A 17,931-nucleotide genomic window follows, 5' to 3' on the forward strand; every position below is an offset into this window, starting at 1 on the left:
ACTAAGTACTTAGGAAAATTGAATCGGTGCACATAAACTGCAGGTCTTTTTATGAAAGTATTTATGGTACTCTTGACAGTCTTATGTCTCTATATCTTTGTTCCTCCCTCTTTCTGCCCCTCTTCCTTTCTTTTTTCAGGATGAGATAGGTGCTGCTGTGGAAGTCCTTTTATCCCTAAAGGCAGAATATAAACGACAGACAGGCCAGGAGTACAAGCCTGGAAGCCCACCTGTGGTCTTTGTCCCTCCTCAGTGTTCTCCTGTTCCCACTCCTCCATCCCCATGTCCAGTAGACAGCAAGGCTCTGTACAGCAGAGTAGCTCAGCAAGGAGAAGTGGTCCGCAAGCTCAAATCGGAGAAAGCTTCAAAGGTGTTCTGCCTGTGGATACTTCTGAGTGGAATAGTGTCTTCAGTTTAGGCTAAAACTCAATGGCAGGTTTTGTGAAAATTGAGGAGCAGAACATAGGCTAGTTCCATGAAGTGCTTTCCCAAATTCTCATGAGCTGATGATATGGCTGACTGCATGAGTTCTGTGTTAGTGCATGGAAAATAAATAAGTTCTTTTTTTAGTCATGCAAGATAAGTGAAGCAGAATATAGGCAGTAGCTTGAATGAAGGGCTGTAACTTGGAGCCAGAAAGGCAGCAACAAATTTGGGAATTACCTGATCATGCCCAAAGAACCATTATTTATTCAGAGTCTGTGTATTTGCTGCTATTCTCCAGTGTGCAGCTCATAGACTGCTATAACTGGAGGGGACTAAGCCACATAAATGAGAGGCTTTTATGGCACAGAAATCAGCCCTTACCTGCACTACCTGATTTGGTCCTTCGATGTACAATGTGTAGGTATTCTGGCTAAAAAGTTTTACCACAGAACTTAGTAATAACAGCTTATACTCGCTGGAAAGCTCTAGAAGTTTTATTACAACAGCTGTGTTAGTGCCATTCTAGTAAAGCTTGTGTTAAGCTTACCTCAGCTATTGTGTTCACCTCTGGTATTTCTAGCCTTGTCTGCAACTGCTGTTTTTTCTCTCTTGCTTCAGGAACAAATAGATGAGGCTGTGAAGATTCTTTTAAACCTAAAGGCAGAATATAAACAAAAGACAGGTCAAGAGTACAAGCCTGGAAATCCACCCTCAACACCTCCTTGTCTATCTTCCAATGCACTTCCATCTTCTGTCTGCTGCAGTAACTTGGCAAGCTGTAGCTTAGTGGATGGCAAAGCACTTTATGATACTGTAGCTGAGCAAGGGGAAGTGGTACGCAGACTCAAGGCAGAAAAGGCTTCCAAGGTACAATAGGCATTAGAGTGAGCAATCGTAATTGTAATCACATTTAGCCCCTGGGGGGAAATCTTTCACCAAGTAGTGATCAAGCTCCCCTATGTCCAGGTCATACATGCTCTGATTATGCCAAACAGAGCTGCTCTGGTGCTGGATACTTTACTGACTCAGATATATGAAGTCAAACTTAACCTCTCATATCTAGGTGAATAGGGACGAGCATGGCAGATATTTACCCTGCAGAAGTGTTTAATGTATTTTACTATCTCCTGCTGTATTTGGGACAAATGACTGTTCAGCTGTCTCGTGTGCTGCAGCAATAGCAAGACCTTTCAAAACGAAACAGATTCAGTGATGGTTGTGGAAAAGAACATGAGACAAACCTGCAGCTTTTTAGGTGCTTCTGGGAGGTGGAGGGATTTCTGCCTGTATTTCCACCTTGCAATATTTTGGTGTTGGGTTGTTTTTGGGGGGCTATTTTGCTGGTTGGTTAGGTTGGTTTTGTAGCCTGATAATCAATGCTTCTGGCTAGTTCTCGCTATAATTCTCACCAGTAAATCTTGATATTTGTCCTCCACACAGGATCAAATAGATGAAGCAGTAAAACTCCTCCTTTCTCTAAAAGCTGACTACAAGGAAAAGACTGGGCAGGAGTACAAGCCAGGACACCCACCAGCAGCTCAGGGGGCTTTGCCTCAGACATCAAACACAGTACCCAGTGGTCCAGACACTCTTGAAGCTAAAGCCCTGTTTAGCAAAGTAGCTCTTCAAGGAGATGAAGTTAGGAAATTAAAAGCAGAAAAAGCAGACAAGGTAATAACATATACACTGTAGTGTAAAAATGTAATATATATATTTAAACCTAAAACTCTCTTTGAAATTTAGTGTGATTATGGGAATTCGACATGTAAAAAAACACCTTTAAAATAGGCAGCATTTGAATTCTAAGACCTGAAACATTCTTTTTAAATTACATATGCTGTCAGGTATGATCCTATAAAATGTCAGCACATTAAAATTAAGTACTGGCTTATGCAGATTTTTCTGCCAGCAGTCTGTGAATGTCCATAAAGCCATATAGATAATTTTTTTAGATAGAGCCATATTATTCCAGTGATTTCTCTACAATTTTCTTCTTTTTTCTCCAAGGAAAAGATAGATGTGGCTGTTAAAGAACTTCTTCAGTTGAAGGCCCAGTATAAGTCTGTTGCAGGAGTTGACTATAAACCAGTGTCTGCTAGTGGTGTAGATGACAAAGACAAAAAGAAGAAAGAGAAGGAGAACAAGTCTGAAAAGCAGAGTAAGCAACAGAAGCAAAGTGATGGCCCCAAAAAAGAACCTTTGCAAGGACAGAGTGGTAATGAGCGCTCCTCAAATGGATCAGGAGAGGGCCAAGGCCCTAAGAAGCAAACCAGGTAAAGATGCAATCTTTAATCTTATTGGATAGAACCATCAACTATCTACCTCTGTTCAGATTTAGAGTTTGATATGTGTCTCATTTCACTTGAAAGAGTGAACATTTGCAAAATAACTGTATTGATTTTCATATTCAGGGTTGAGCCAAAAGCAAGTTACCAAAGTTTATTTAGTGTCAATTGTACCTCAGCATCCTGTATTGTTATTGTCACTGAGAATTTTTTGTGCTTATTATTTGCTTCTGTAAATGTGCTACTGTGTCTTGCTGAAAGTTTAGAGGTCTTTTTAGACCATGTGTTATGCAGCACTATGTATTTACTGTTTAATGTACATAAACCATATATTAGAGACAGATATGCAGTTATTTTGTGTGGAAATAATGCCAGAAAAAATGTATTTCCCTCCTTTAAAACTTCTCTGTTTGTAGAGATATAAAACCTTTACTTTTGTATTCTGTCATTTAAGTCTGGTGAGTTTAACCTTCTTTAGAATCCTTTAGTTTTATTGCTAATCTTTATTTTGAGGTAGGGTCAGTTTTCTGTCTCAAACAGTGTGACTGACATTCACATGAGTGATGAATTCGAATTGCATGTCTTTCCTGAAATTTTAGCTACTGGCTAGGTAGAAAATATTTAAAATAAAGAGTAAAACAGCTTACACACAGGTCTGGTTAATCTTAGGTTCTTACTGGACTGCTTACTGGTGGTTGGGTTTTTTAATGTGTTGCTGTGAGGTTCTTTGATACAGCCATAGTGAGAATTAGAAGTGTTCAAACCATACAAAACAATTGGTACTGTTCTTATTAAATATTCTTGTTAGGATAAGGAAATACTAGGAACTCCCACCAGCCAAAACTTAGCCTTTTGATGTAAAACTAAAATATTCTCTTCCACCTTATTCCATGCCCCCTGCCCCAAAAGAAAAGAGAAAGAAAAGGGTTAGGATGAATTTCATGGCTAAATGCTGAACAGCAGAAATCTGGTTTTTTTGTCATACCATAGGCTGGGTCTAGAAGTTAAAAAAGAAGAAAACCTTTCAGAATGGTTCTCTCAGGTAAGTGCACATCAGTTTGATTTGATTGTTTCATTCTGTTATAAATCAAGGTCTGTTTGGGATTTACATCCTTCTGATTGAGATTCTTTTTTTTCAATACAAAGCAAAGTATTTGCTCTTTTCTATGTCTTATGTTATCATGGTCTTAAATAGAAGTACCTTGGAGTGAAGACCTGAAGAAATTTAGTAAGCTGTAAAAAGGGTGAGTGTCAACCACCCAACCTTATTATATATAATACATATGGTTTCCTTTGTTTCATACTTGAATTCCTCTTTTGTTAAGAGGAACTAAAAACTTAGTTGAAATTATAGGAATTTCACAGACTTGGGAATTTTATTTCAGCTCCAGGTGGTGCATAACAGAAGTGAATTTCTGTTGATGCTTAACAGTTTTGCTGGCTTGTGAGATTGAAAACAGCCCAGGTCGAGATGATTAGTTTTGGTTAGTCTTGTTATGAGAGATTGTAAATAGCTGTCAGTGGTGTACATTTCCTGGCAGAAGTACAATTTTTGCCTTTACTCTAAGGAATAAAAGTCTCTTGACATCAGCTAGAGACATTTCTTACAGAAGTGCAGTTTTTTTTGTTCCTGGAAAGCAGCTATCGTCTCTTACTTGGGTTCATGAAATTCTGTTTTAGTTAAGTGTTTACAGTATTCAGACCTATTCTTAAACTTAGTGTTCCTGGTTAACCTTCTCTGGGTAACACAAATGACAAGTATATCTTAGCTGCTAACAATTTGAGCAGTTTATGTAGGAGACTTCTCTTGAGTTGCATGACACACACTTGAATTACTGAATGTTCTCTGTGTACAAGCTGAAACTTCAGTCTCTGCTTAATCTTTTGCAAGGTGATCACAAAATCAGAGATGATTGAATACTACGATGTGAGTGGCTGTTACATTCTTCGTCCTTGGGCTCATGCTATTTGGGAAGCCATCAAAGACTTCTTTGATGCAGAGATCAAGAAACTTGGAGTGGAAAACTGCTACTTCCCCATGTTTGTGTCCCAGGCTGCCTTAGAGACAGAGAAGTCTCATATTGCTGACTTTGCTCCTGAGGTACACTTCAAAACTTCATTTTAATCTGACTGAAGAAAACCCAACCACTTAGTCTGCAGCTTGGTATGAAAGTAAGTTTGGGGCTAGAGGACTTTTTCCCAAACTTGTTTTTTATTTTCTCCTTTTTTTAGGTTGCTTGGGTCACAAGATCTGGGAAAACAGAACTGGCTGAACCAATTGCTATACGTCCCACAAGTGAAACAGGTGGGTCTCTTTTCATGTAGTTTGCCTGTAAACTTCTATGTGAAGTTTTATGTATTGTGCAGCTGATAGACAAGAGTCCCCTCTGAAAAGTGGAAGCCCCCATTATTCAGAATGTTTTCTATAACTCCTTAGAAAAATTTCTTGATCTTGTTGCTGCTCATAGCAAATCCACATTATATGTTCCCTTAAATAGACACTTTTAGGAAATGCAGACTTTTCCAGAAATTTTTTTGTTAATATCCTGAAGACTGACTTACTTTGTGTAAAAACACATTTTATTATTTGGTTTATAGTGTTTATTAGAAATTTTTTTCAACTCATAATTCACTTTTGCATGTGTTTTGACTGTAACTGTTCCTCTGAGTAATTTAAACAAGCATTTTAAGACCTAAGGCTGGATGAGTTTTTAATTGAGTCAAGTCTAGCATAGCATCCTAAAATCTTCAGATCAGGGAGTTCCTATTTGTGAACCCAGGTATATTTACCATACTGTAAGTCAGTGATTCAAACCCAGTGTCATTAAATAATAAGCTTTGGATTGTACTTTGAGCAGCAGCAGCCAAGCTCTTTTGCAGACACTTGGGATGAAGTGGAAGTACTCTGGTGAAAATTTTGTATTAAGACAAAAAAATGTATTTTAAAGGAACTAAAACATAACAGCATAATTCTCACAGCAGAGAATGTTAAGTTTATACGTAGCAAAAGGAAAAGTTTGACATAAATGTCTTTATTGTGTGGAGACTCAAAGCTGCTTTCTTTTTGCAGTAATGTATCCTTCCTATGCAAAGTGGGTACAGTCACACAGGGATCTTCCTATCAAGCTTAATCAGTGGTGCAGTGTTGTGGTATGTGTACACAATTCCTGAGTACCTTGTCTTATCACAAGTGCAGTGTAAGACAGTTATTCTCTGTAGACTTGGCATGATCATAATGATCACAGCACATATTTCAAAGCAAAATTATTACCATGGTTTATATATGATATGTTTTTCTCAGTGTTTCTAATAAAACATGCTTTATCAATGTCTGTGGTTGATTGTATTAAGTAGAAATCTGACTAGTTGGCTTTTTTATTTTTATTGAGGATTTTCTAATACTTGCTTAAAAACATTATTTGTAATAATGATTTGACACTTCATTGTGTTAATTTTTTTTTTTTGCTTCTGCCCCTCCAGCGCTGGGAGTTCAAACATCCTCAGCCTTTCCTTCGCACTCGTGAGTTCCTTTGGCAGGAGGGTCACACAGCATTTGCAACATATGAAGAAGCAGCAGAGGAGGTAAAAACAAATGCACTGGTGCTTCTCCTTTCAGGAAGTTATCTTACTCCATAGCAACACAAACAAATCTTTGTACTGAGACCTCAAAGAAATCTTTTTTTTTGAGCACCCTGCTGAAAAATGCCAAGTTTATTAGAACCCATTTTTTTCTCAGATGTACCCCATTCCTGAGGCTTCATTCTCTACCAAAATATGGGGAGTTTGAAGAGTGTGATGTATAGTGTGTGCTGCCCTTAAAATGATTTTTCTTAAAAATACTTAAAATCAATTTTCCTTAAAAATTTAAATAAGGCATCCATGTTGTACGGCTAGAAGTTTTAAAATTTTATTTGCCCAGTTTTAAAACTTTTTTTCTTGTTTTCTGTCATGACTTACAGTTGTTGCTTTTTGGTTCAGGGAAAATAACATCCAAAGTTTAATTGAAGAAATCTTAGTTTCTAAACAAAGTCTTGAGAAAGTGTTAAATCTTAGAGATTTCAGACTCTGTCATGTAAAAATATTTCATGATGTAACAAATGCAAAATACTGAGTAATTCTGAAGATAGGTTGTTTATCATAGGTGCTGCAGATACTTGATCTCTATGCTCGGGTGTATGAGGATCTCTTGGCAATACCTGTTGTGAAAGGAAGAAAGACAGAGAAGGAGAAGTTTGCTGGGGGAGATTATACAACCACTTTAGAGGCATTTATATCAGCCAGTGGAAGAGCTATCCAGGTATTTACCTATTAAAATAATTCTTTTTTTCATTAAATATAGGAAGATGAAATATTTAAACTGATGCTTGATAGACTTAGCTTTCCATTGAATAGAATTTTCTGTGTGCATCTATTTCAGGGAGCAACGTCACATCATTTAGGGCAGAATTTCTCGAAGATGTTTGAAATTGTGTTTGAAGATCCCAAGAAGCCAGGAGAAAAACAGTTTGCTTATCAGAATTCCTGGGGCATTACAACTCGGACTATTGGTGTAATGACAATGATTCATGGGGATAACATGGGATTGGTACTCCCACCTCGTGTAGCCTGTATTCAGGTGTGTAAAAATGTTTTCAACTGCTTTAGTTTCCTTTCTTGTCTTGGAATTCCTAAGTATTTCATGTCAGGCAGCTGGAAGACTTAATATAGGAAGGAGCTGTCTAGTTACAGAGTAGCTGTGTGATGTTAATACAAATCATTAGGATACTTGTGGTGGACCAGTCCCCTTTGATAGTTCATCCATTTGAAGTAGTGTTATCTGTGCCATTAGTATGAAAAGGGAAATATGTCCTTCATTTCTGAGAGCATGAAGGAAATTACTGGAATATAGGGCCACTATATTGGTTTCAAGTTTTTTATAACTATGAGCTAATTTGTTTTGTAGCATAAAGTACATGTCCTGTTCTATTGCAGGTTGTAATTATTCCCTGTGGTATCACAAACTCCCTTTCTGAAGAGGACAGAGAGTCTCTGTTGAAGAAGTGTAATGAATATCGTAGCAGGCTGCTTGCTGTCAACATCCGTGTCCGGGCTGATTTAAGAGACAACTACTCACCTGGCTGGAAGTTCAACCACTGGGAACTTAAGGTACTATGCTTTCCATGAGGGGTTTTGAAGCTTAGGTGAGGGGAATATATGAGGTATGCGATGTGTGCCCTCTGTTCTGAAGGCAAATGTGTTCTGTAAATTAAAATCTGCTGCCTGATAATCAGTGATCGCTTTAGTGAATAAATGAAGAAAAGGTGTTTTCAAAGACTTGGTCTGTTTGCTAGGATTTACCTGTCATTAGGGATTTTAAACCTCCAGGGCTCTACTTATATACCTAGAAATTTAAATTAGGAGAATAAATTACTTGCATTTTTAGAAATGTGCACTAATACTTCAGTGTGTCCTGACTCACAGCAGAGCCTTCTGTGCATACAGCAGAACAGAGAAGATAAACCTGGAGTGTCAGAAAAGAAAGGAGCAATTTTTTTGTTTCAATATTGCCATTTTCCCCTCATGTAGTATTTGAGAGGAACAGTTCTGCTTCCTCTAATATAAGAGGCTTTTATAAAACAGAAGTAATGATCATAATAAAACAGTGGTAATAATGGTAATTAAAAATTGAATGACAAGTTGATTGTTGTTATGGAATCATATTTTTATTCTGAATTTAAAATCAGTTGCAACATGTTAATCTTCAAAGTAACCTGATAGAAGTGACCCAAATTGTTCAAAATTCCCATTGTCTCAAAGTTCTCTTCCCTTTGTGTAACCTTTTCTTTTAATGGAGCTCTAGTACTGTGAAGCCATGTTGGAAAACTTTTTAAATAAAATTAGGTTTTTCAAGGAAGCACACAGCATAGGGTAAACTTGATGTTTTTCACAAAATCTACTAATGTGTCCACCAGAATAGCTAAACTGCAACTTCAGGCTCATTGCAGGAACAATACACTCCTTTTATTGAATGTATAAGGAATTTTGTAGGGTAAAAAATACAAAGGTGCTGGAATAAGAAATAAAAGAATTAACTGGAAAATATTTTGCCTTATGCACTTGTCAGCTTAGCAGACTTGTGATGTTACTTCCTAAAAAAACCAAGTCAGCGGTACTTTTGTATTGTCTAGTATTAGTTCCACTGCTTTCTTGGGAAGTCTTCTTAAGGGACCATGATCTATTCTTTCACTTAGCAGCATTACAATTAGAAGTTCTGGATGCTCCCTTCCAAATTTTTATTATGGAAACAATGCTTTTTTGGCATAAACTAGAATGTTCAGTTTGAATTGCTTGTCAATAACAGTTTTGAGAAGCTTTTTATGTAGCTTTGCAGGAGTAGTAGATAGTTCATTGGTCAGATGGATTTTACTGTATTATTCACTTTTTAGCATAATTAGTGTAGTGGGGGCAGAGGGAGTATCGGGAATCACTTGGAAGCTGGGAACCTAAAGAGATCCCAGAGTACACAATGCATAGAAAGCTTGGTACAGGTTTTGATTCTCCTGTTCATCTCTTGAACACCGTTGAATGGTTTTAGCTTATAAACCTACTGATTAAATATCCTTGGCGGGGGGGAACAATCCTCCAAAATGTTTTTTTATTCACTCTTTTCATTTCCTGTGAAAGAATGTGTACACTCTGGGGAAATGTTAGGATGTAGAGAACTTAAGTTACATGGTAGACTCTTAACTGACGCTTTTCAGTGACATGGAAAATATTTTTGTCTGATGGTGTATGTGGGATGAGAAATTACATCTTACCACCAAAGTTTATAAACTTTGATAAACTCTGAATTAGTTGAAATCACTTGCTTTGCTAAAACAATTAGCTGTTTGTAGTCAAATATTCAATGCAATTAATGTTGGTATTAGGGCTGTATTTAACAAAATTTCTGCTGTTTGCTGTTAAAGCAATACCTGTTTAATGCTATTGAAAGCATTTTTTGAAAACAGAATTAAATGTATTATTGGGTGAATTAGAACATTATAATTGCTGTGGAAGTCTTAATTGTTTGGACTTAAAAAATCTGATTTGCAGTATATGGGATAACTTAGTGCAGTTTCAGCAGTGCTTCAGTATTACTTGCATGCTGGCACTGATGCAGTCTCCAAGCTAGTGAAGCAAGGTAGAATGCACAAGTGAAGAGAATGTGAATGGGAAAGACAAAAATGCATTAAAGCTTTGGAATATATTGTGATTTTTTTTTTTCCAAAGGAACTTAAATTAATCAAGTGAGTCTATATTAAGACTGGACTTTAAAACAACCAAAAAATCTCAGAGAGAGAGAGAGAGAGAGAGAAAATGAACTATTGTGAGAATTACTTCTTCATCTTAACTTTTATATTTTTTTTCCCACAAAGGGTGTCCCAGTCAGAGTTGAAGTGGGACCACGAGACATGAAGAGCCAACAGTTTGTAGCTGTTAGAAGAGACACAGGGCAGAAGCTGACATTGTCTGAACATGAAGCAGAAGAGAAACTTAAGCAGATCTTGGAAGAGATCCATGCAAACCTTTACAGCAGGTAAACTAAGAGTTACAGTAAATGGCTCTGCTAATCACAGATGCCCTTCATTTGTCAGAAGAACTTCTCACATTAATAGTTTATCGGTGCAGAAGGGTAGGTTAGGCTCATCTTCCTGTTTGTCTCATGTAATTTTCTGCCTCTTAAACTCCTTCACATTCACCAATAGGAGTTGCCTGTTGTTCTTATGAAACAGAAGGTAAAAGGTTGTGAACTTATTTTAAAAAATATATCCGTGAGTTCATGTGTATTATTAATAAATAGATACACCATAAAGACACCATAAATAGGTGTGACCCATTGGTCATTTTGTGACCAGTGACCTTAACACTGCCCAAGGAAGGGCAGAAGAGTTTTTCAAGTGTGTAGAGCACAAATCCTGTGAGGAGTGGCTGAGGGAGTGGAGGGGTGTTTCTTCTGGAGAAAGGAAGCTCAGGGGGGACCTTATCACTCTCTACAACTACTTGGAAGGAGGGTGTAGTCAGGTGAGAGTTGGTCTCTTTTCCCAGGTAACATGTGGCATAATAAAAGGAAATGATCTCAGGTTGAGCCATGGGAGGTTTAGATTGGGCATTGGAAAAAATTTATTCACTGCAACTGTGGTCAAGCATTGAAACAGGCTGCCCAGCGCAGTCATGGAATACTCATCCATGGAAGTGTTCAGAAAACGTATAAATGTGCTTATGGACATGGTTTAGTGGTGAGCCTGGCAGTGTTGGTTTAGTGGAGGACTCAATGATCTTAGAGGTCTTTTCCAGCCTAAATAATTCCATGATCCTATGTACAGGACTCATTTGTGAAAGATGCTTTTTGGTGCAGAATTTTGAAAGACACAAAGCTGTCCAAGTAACTTCAGTAGCTGAAATTCTCTGTCCAGAAGTATATTTTTTAGACCCTATTGACCTTCACAGGATAGCTTTCTTGTAAGCAATCAAATACTTTTGAAACTGTCTTTTGCCTTATTGCAAATACCAAAATCCCTCACAGGTCTGTCACTGCAGATTTTTGCTCGTAAGTCCACTGAGAAGAGCAGGGTGTTGGCACGGCACTGTGGCAGATGAGCTTTTCTATTTCCTTCTCTGGTGATCAAAATTGTTTACAGGCAGAATATTTTTACCTAGTTCAAAAGCATCTTGTGATTTAGATTTAGAAGATAATTTTAAAAGCAAAATATATATCTATAGTATTTATTTCTGTCTGCTTAAGGTCAGTGTTTAACTGATGGGCACAACAGTGTGAATGAGCACAGTGAAATGTGCAGCAGCCCATCAGCAATTAATCAAAATTTTACCTCCTTGAGGATCAGTAGTAAAAAAACATTACTTGATTAGGAATATTCTAATGAATATATAGCTCTTTTTGTAACCTTTTGTTTTTACTGGCTCTGAAAACTCAGCTTATTGGGCCAGTGAGTTTCTGTGAATAAATCTGCCCTGACTAAATTTTTTTCCTTTTTCTTAGAGCATCTGAGGACCTAAAAAGTCATATGGTGGTAGCCAGTAATATGGAGGACTTTCAAAAAGAGCTTGATTCAGGAAAGGTAAGGGGATTTACCACTTCTGTTCTTATGCTTCACACCCTTTTAATCCATTACAAATAATGGTTTTATCAGAGTAGGCTTTTAGGAGAGAGAAATGTAAACATTTCATTCAGGTTACAAAAACCTCACTGTCATTATTCTAATACAGTGACAAAGCACTTCTTAAGTCTCGTATAAGGGTCCAGGTGAGAGTTTAAAGTACAAGCTATTTACATCAAGGAAGTTTTACCTTTATGACCTGAGTAGAAGCCATTGAGTTCATTAAGAATTACTGCAAGTCAGTAACCTCCTTAGATTTATAGTAAAAATAACCCATCACGTGGATGAGTGAGTTCTACTTATCTAAACATCTGTGAAAAGGTATTGAAGTTCAGATGAGAGATTAAGTCTTCAGCACAGAAATGAGCTGCTGTTTCTTTTACAAAGAACTGCTGACAGAATATTTTAACCCTGAAATTCTGTCACAGATCAGGTTGGGAAATTGTTTATGTGTTTGGATTAGTGTGTTCAAGAGGTAGGATCCCCAACATTAATTAGTAAGGTTGTGTATTTTATAGAGGGAGATCAGGGGGTTGTGTACCAATTAGATCCACTTTGAAAATGTCAAAATTCCTGATGAAAAATGTGCAAGTGCCAAGAATCTATAAATACTCTGTTAAACTTCAAAAATAATTTTAAGTCATTCCTGGTTAGGCTTGACCTTCCATTATACTATTTTCTTGTATTTCTATTGCACTTAAATTCAATTTAGAAAAAAATTTAAAGGCATAATCATGAACTTCAGAGGAGGGATTGATTTAGCAATGTCCAACACTCACTGTTGTGTGCTGCTAGATTCTAGATATGACAAAGAGAATTAAGCTGTTTTTATAATGCTTAGAATTCTAATGTAATCTAAATGTAGTTAAGCTTGGAAATGCGAATAAATAATTTTACATTCCATGTTGGACACTTCCACTGTTTTGGTACTTAGGTTATATGAATTTATTGTGAGCTGCATATCTGAATTAAAAAAAAAAAATTGAAAAAATATGCCATTTGGTGTTTGTTTCATTCTTTACCTATTTTTGTTGTATTAACATAATTTTATAGCATATGTATTCTGAATTACTTGAAATTGCACTCTGTCAGCACTGACTGCTGTTTAGGAGGAAAATTTTTAAGATTAAATAAGTGCTCCTGTTTAATTCCTGCTGCTGTTTTTCCCTTAATGGAATTGCAGACTCTTAGCTCTTTAAAAATGTGGACTGTTTTTCATTTCACTAACAGAAAATTAATGCAAGAACAGTGTAGTAGAGTGGTTCCTTTTTTCAGTTGCAAGAAAGTGAAGCTATAAAGTGAAGTCTACTAAAGGTGTGTTCCAGTTAATGGCAAATTGAGAATTTTGCAGTAAGAATGTAAATTAGGTAAAAGAAAGATGCACTGAGTAAACCTTATTCACGGTTTGGATAGAATTAAAATGAATGAAGTCTGAATTCAGTGGCTGAGGTTGCCCTCAGCTATCAGCATTTCATGGGTGTTCAAATGTTTGTAGGGGGTGTCTTTTTAACAGTAGTGCTACCTCTTGGTAGCAGACTGAATTTTCTCTGTGGATGTCCATTAAAAATAAAAAAAAAGCCAGTAAAACTGAATATAAAACTAGGGGCAAGAGATCTGCTCCAATAGCTAAGAGCAGTACAGAGAGGAGTGTGTGACATTATCATTTCAGCCTTACTCTCTCAATTTTCTTCAGTTACGCTGAGTGAAGGAAAGAGCAGGAAGCTGCACACCCACCCCCATGCCCCGCCCCCCCCCCCAGAGAAATGTGCTGTTGGCGATTCTGTTTTCTTAAAATCGTGTATGCTCAGAAAAAATGAAATTTCATAGTAATGGAATTAAAATGGGAACTTTGTTAGGGCATTATCTTACAGTGTATAAGGTGAGCATCTGCTCACTAGTTTGAAAATTTTAAACTTTTCCTGAAAAGCAGAGCATTTGATAAAAAAAGAGTGTTTATACATTGCACAGAAGAAAGATGTATTTGGTTAAAAAAAAAAGTTTAAATTTAAATGGTGCTTTGGGTTTGTGTAGGATTTTCCGTACTGCACTCTGGGGGGATGGCTGTGCTTATCTATTGCTCTGTTGAAGAAGAGCTATTAAAATTCAGTTGGAACAATTGGAACTTTTCCCAGTTTGAGATCTGTATATGAGATCTGAAGGTTTAGGAATCTTCCAAAGACGAAGATGATTTTTTTTACGTGTATAACTGTTGGGTTTTTCTCTCTCCCCTCCTCTCCTCCCTTCAGATTGTACAAATCCCTTTCTGTGGGGAAATTGAATGCGAGGATTGGATCAAGAAGACCACTGCCAGGTAAAGTATAACTGAGCTTGAGAGTATATACCAAGATCAAAATCAAAATGGTTTGAATACAAAACAGGAATGCAAGATGCCTTTGGGTATAACACTTATGTACAGACTCCTGCTATCCTACATAATTCAATATATTTATTTCCTTAGCTCTGGAACTTTGAGAATAATGAATGTGGTTTTAAGATTTATGTATAATACGCTTTATTACACTTTTGTTTTTAATAGAAATATTTATTTATGAATATATTTATTTAATAATATCTTTTTATTTCAGGGATCAAGATCTTGAGCCTGGTGCTCCATCCATGGGAGCAAAAAGCCTCTGCATACCTTTCCAGCCACTCCTTGAACTCCAGCCTGGAGCAAGATGTGTGTGCAGCAAAAACCCTGCCAAGTTCTACACCCTCTTTGGTCGTAGTTACTAAATCACTAGTGAAAGAACCTTCTCCTTTATCTGTGAATTGAACTTTTTTTAATAAGACTGAAATAGCCCCTTAAACTTCAATCAGTTTTGTGACCTTTTTAAATAATTCAAAGACAAAGCCATAAACCATAACCTGGCTCCCCAATGGTCAGTCTTAGGCTAGCAGTAATTCACAGACTTTTCTGTAAACATCTCCAATAAAATAAAGATGTATTGTGAGCTGTAACATGTTGTGGTGGGTTTTTTCTGTGTTGCTCAGTAGGGAGGAATAGGTATCCTTTGCTCATGTCTTTTTTTCTGATTTGGTGCATGTATTATTTTCTTATTTTGTGGTTTGGTACATTGAGAAGATGCTTGAAAGGTTGGAGACAATGTCATAAAAACTACAGTACACTTCAGCGTGCTGACGTCTACTTTCTAGATAAAACATCTGCTTTTAATTTTGCCTTCAAAATTTTCAGTAGAGACTTGATGCTAACCTGTAGGCATAGTAATTACTACCTTTAGAAAACTCACCTCTGAAGCCAGGTCTTTCAAGGAATATTTTCATAAAAGCATAAAATCATAAATGGCTTGAAAGGGGCCTTAAAGATCATCTCGCTCCAACTCCCCTGCTGTGACAGGGACACCTTCCACTAGAGCAGGTTGCTCAGTGCCCCATCCAGCCTGGCCTTGAACACTTCCAGGCATGGAGCATCCACAACTTCCCTGGACAACCTGTACCAGTGCCTCACCACACTCAAAGTCAAGAGTTCCCTCCTAGTGTCTCATCTGGACCTGCCCTCTTTCAATTTAAAGCCATTCCCCCTTATCCTATCACTATTTGCCCTTATAAGTCCCTCTACAGGTTTCTTGTTGGCTCCTTCAGGTACTGGAAGGTGCTCTAAGGTCTCTCTGAAGCCTTCTCTGCTCCAGGCTGAGCAACCCCAGCTCTCTGGAGCCAGTCTGCACAGGAGAGGAGCTCCATAGCTCTGTGTCTCTTTATCACCCTTATCTGGACCCATTCCAGTAGCTCTACATTGTTCTTATGTTGGTGGCCCCAGAGCTGGACACAGCACTCCGGGTGGGGCCTCACAAGAGCGCAGGTAGATGGAAGAAAACACCTCCCAGATTTTCACCCCCTTGTAAAGCAAGTTTGAAAGATTAAATATGACACCTTGTAGCAAGGTGCAAGTGGTGGCCATTTCTTGCAGGTATTTTGCCAAACTCTGTTTTTCTTATTTTGCAAACTGGCCTTAATTCCTGGATGACAGTGATACTGCAATGAGTAATGCTAAGGCAGTCTGAAGAGAGTTAAGTTCAGAGCTAGAGATTTTAGCTTGTGGTTATATCTGCAGCATGTTTCATAAAACCTTTTTTGCTTTTCCTGCACTTACCAAGTGTTGCTCTAGCAGAGGAGGCTGGATGTTACAGAGTTGCAAAATTAACCCTGGCACAAAACAGTGGTTAGATGACACGCACCTGATTTACTTTTTTTCCTCCTGTATGTTTGAAGGCTGTCTAAATTAACACCTTTCCCTGAAACGTGCATAGTGAAAACTTGGTCATTAAAAAGTTGGACCAGTAAGATCCTCCCCAAACTCTTCCTGGCCCAACACTATGTGGCTGCCTGTTTTCAAAAACCTGGTTCTATGAAGCAGCCATGGTCTAAAGCATGCAGGAGACCTGGAGTGCTATTGCCAAATCTCTGTTTTTCAAAGACATGCAGAATATTTGCTTTTCCCCAGATTCCTGTGGTCAGCCTTCCTAGTCAAAATTTTGAATGTTAAAATTTGAACCTGGCCTGTCCAATTTAAGATCATCAAGCCTTGTGCTCCAGTTTTTCCACAGAGAAGTGCAAAAATTTTTTAAATATTTTATATCAGCTTTCTCGGAGTGCTTGAAACTTGGAAATTCTCTGTGATATTCTTTGGATGGTTAGTCCTGAAGGGTTTGTTTCAATTGCATCTTAAAATCATCTATCTTGCATTTGTGTAGATACTTTCTCAGGTGTAGTAATGGGCAAAGGATTTAAGGAAGGATTTGTCTGTGCCTGCATTTGTCTTTGGATACAGTTGACAAAGCAGATGAGTGACTTTAAGGTCTGTATCCTGGTGTGCTGCCTCTAATGCTGGCTGGGATTGTACTTTGAGAAAGAGTGAGCAATAGTGCCAGAGTGATGTTTTCACAGCCTGAAATGTCGGGTGACTAAGAGTAGCCTGGAGAGGGATGTCTTAGGGTAAAAGAGGCAGGAATGTGCCCAGATTTTTTGGCAGAGCAAACCAAATTTTTAGAATAGATGAGCACTTACAGTTCCCACTGAAATGCTCTACAACACCCATATTTTAAAAATCAGATGTGGAAGCTCTTAGTACAAAGGAAAGGCAAAACTAAATGCATCCTCTGACCTTACCAGTTTGAACGAACAGCCAACCTTCAACCAGTTGACTGGTTCAAATCTTCGAGTAAACATGTTGACACACTACTCTTAGAAATGAGTTGCTCTGAGCCAACAAATGGGTTTGTTTGAAGACAGATTTCACAGAAAGCCAGCTTTTTTCCTTTTTTTTCCTCCCTCCCCCCTCCCCCCACCTCTTACTTTTCCTGAACATGTTTCTTCCTGGTCATAATAAGGCTTGAAGTGTCTGAAATGTTGATACCTCACATGCAGATGTCCCTGTGATGATCTTCCACAAGAAGGCTAATATTTGCCTGGGAGAGATAACATCCATGTCAACTATCCTTTTGTCAAAAGCACAATCTGAGCTATCTCTGAAGCATTATAGAAAAAACTTTCAGACCCTGAGTAGATTCTGTCTGTAAGAAAAATAGATATATGAATTAGAATAATACACTGCTGCTGATTAAATGATATTACTTTGTGTTTACAATAGAATTGCAAAATTCTTGGTGCTTTTTAGTTCTTCTGTACTGATAAATTTTGAGTTACATTGTAAAGGGGGTGTAAGGGAAGTGCCTTAACATAGTGGTAGCAGCTCCTTATTGGAAATGAGCACAGGTGAACATTTTAGCTCTGCTGCAGAGGGAGTGCTTCATTTATCTCTTGTTTCGGTAATCACAACCTTGTGTTAGGCAGGGCTTTTGAGACTGCTGAAGCTTGACCTCCATCTGTACCCACTGAAAGGAGAATAACTTGAAAAACAATTCTCACCTTTCATGCTCTGTAGTTCAGGTAAGAAAATAAATAGTTAAACATCACTTTAATACAAGAAGGAGAAAAAAAACACCGTGGAAATAGCTGGGGTGGAAGTGGTGACACAGGTGTGAGATGAAAAGGAAGATAAGTAAGTGCCAGTTTTCAATGTTGTAATTACTTCTAGTAATCCACTCCTCCAGGCTTAATGATGT

At 37.7% G+C, this 17,931-nt stretch overlaps 1 protein-coding gene across 3 annotated transcripts in view; it reads left to right on the forward strand.

Annotated features, from left to right (window-relative positions):
* Nucleotides 1-14,809, forward strand: part of EPRS1 (glutamyl-prolyl-tRNA synthetase 1) — a 37,696-nt gene extending 22,887 nt beyond the window's left edge. The window contains exons 19-34 of one of the 3 annotated variants that reach the window (XM_059841011.1): nucleotides 140-370; nucleotides 1,045-1,293; nucleotides 1,867-2,097; nucleotides 2,434-2,699; nucleotides 3,702-3,753; nucleotides 4,603-4,812; nucleotides 4,944-5,016; nucleotides 5,782-5,861; nucleotides 6,192-6,293; nucleotides 6,853-7,008; nucleotides 7,129-7,326; nucleotides 7,683-7,856; nucleotides 10,109-10,269; nucleotides 11,731-11,809; nucleotides 14,095-14,159; nucleotides 14,434-14,809. In XM_059841011.1, the coding sequence (XP_059696994.1) occupies nucleotides 140-370; nucleotides 1,045-1,293; nucleotides 1,867-2,097; nucleotides 2,434-2,699; nucleotides 3,702-3,753; nucleotides 4,603-4,812; nucleotides 4,944-5,016; nucleotides 5,782-5,861; nucleotides 6,192-6,293; nucleotides 6,853-7,008; nucleotides 7,129-7,326; nucleotides 7,683-7,856; nucleotides 10,109-10,269; nucleotides 11,731-11,809; nucleotides 14,095-14,159; nucleotides 14,434-14,584 (2,478 nt within the window). In that variant the 3' untranslated portion in view covers nucleotides 14,585-14,809. The remainder of the gene's footprint in view (nucleotides 1-139; nucleotides 371-1,044; nucleotides 1,294-1,866; nucleotides 2,098-2,433; nucleotides 2,700-3,701; nucleotides 3,754-4,602; nucleotides 4,813-4,943; nucleotides 5,017-5,781; nucleotides 5,862-6,191; nucleotides 6,294-6,852; nucleotides 7,009-7,128; nucleotides 7,327-7,682; nucleotides 7,857-10,108; nucleotides 10,270-11,730; nucleotides 11,810-14,094; nucleotides 14,160-14,433) is intronic. The other 2 variants (XM_059841012.1, XM_059841013.1) reach the window with 2 other exon arrangements.
* The last annotated feature ends 3,122 nt before the right edge of the window (nucleotides 14,810-17,931 follow it).

The sequence above is a fragment of the Haemorhous mexicanus genome, chromosome 3 (genome assembly GCF_027477595.1).
Source record: "Haemorhous mexicanus isolate bHaeMex1 chromosome 3, bHaeMex1.pri, whole genome shotgun sequence".
Lineage (NCBI taxonomy): Eukaryota > Metazoa > Chordata > Aves > Passeriformes > Fringillidae > Haemorhous > Haemorhous mexicanus.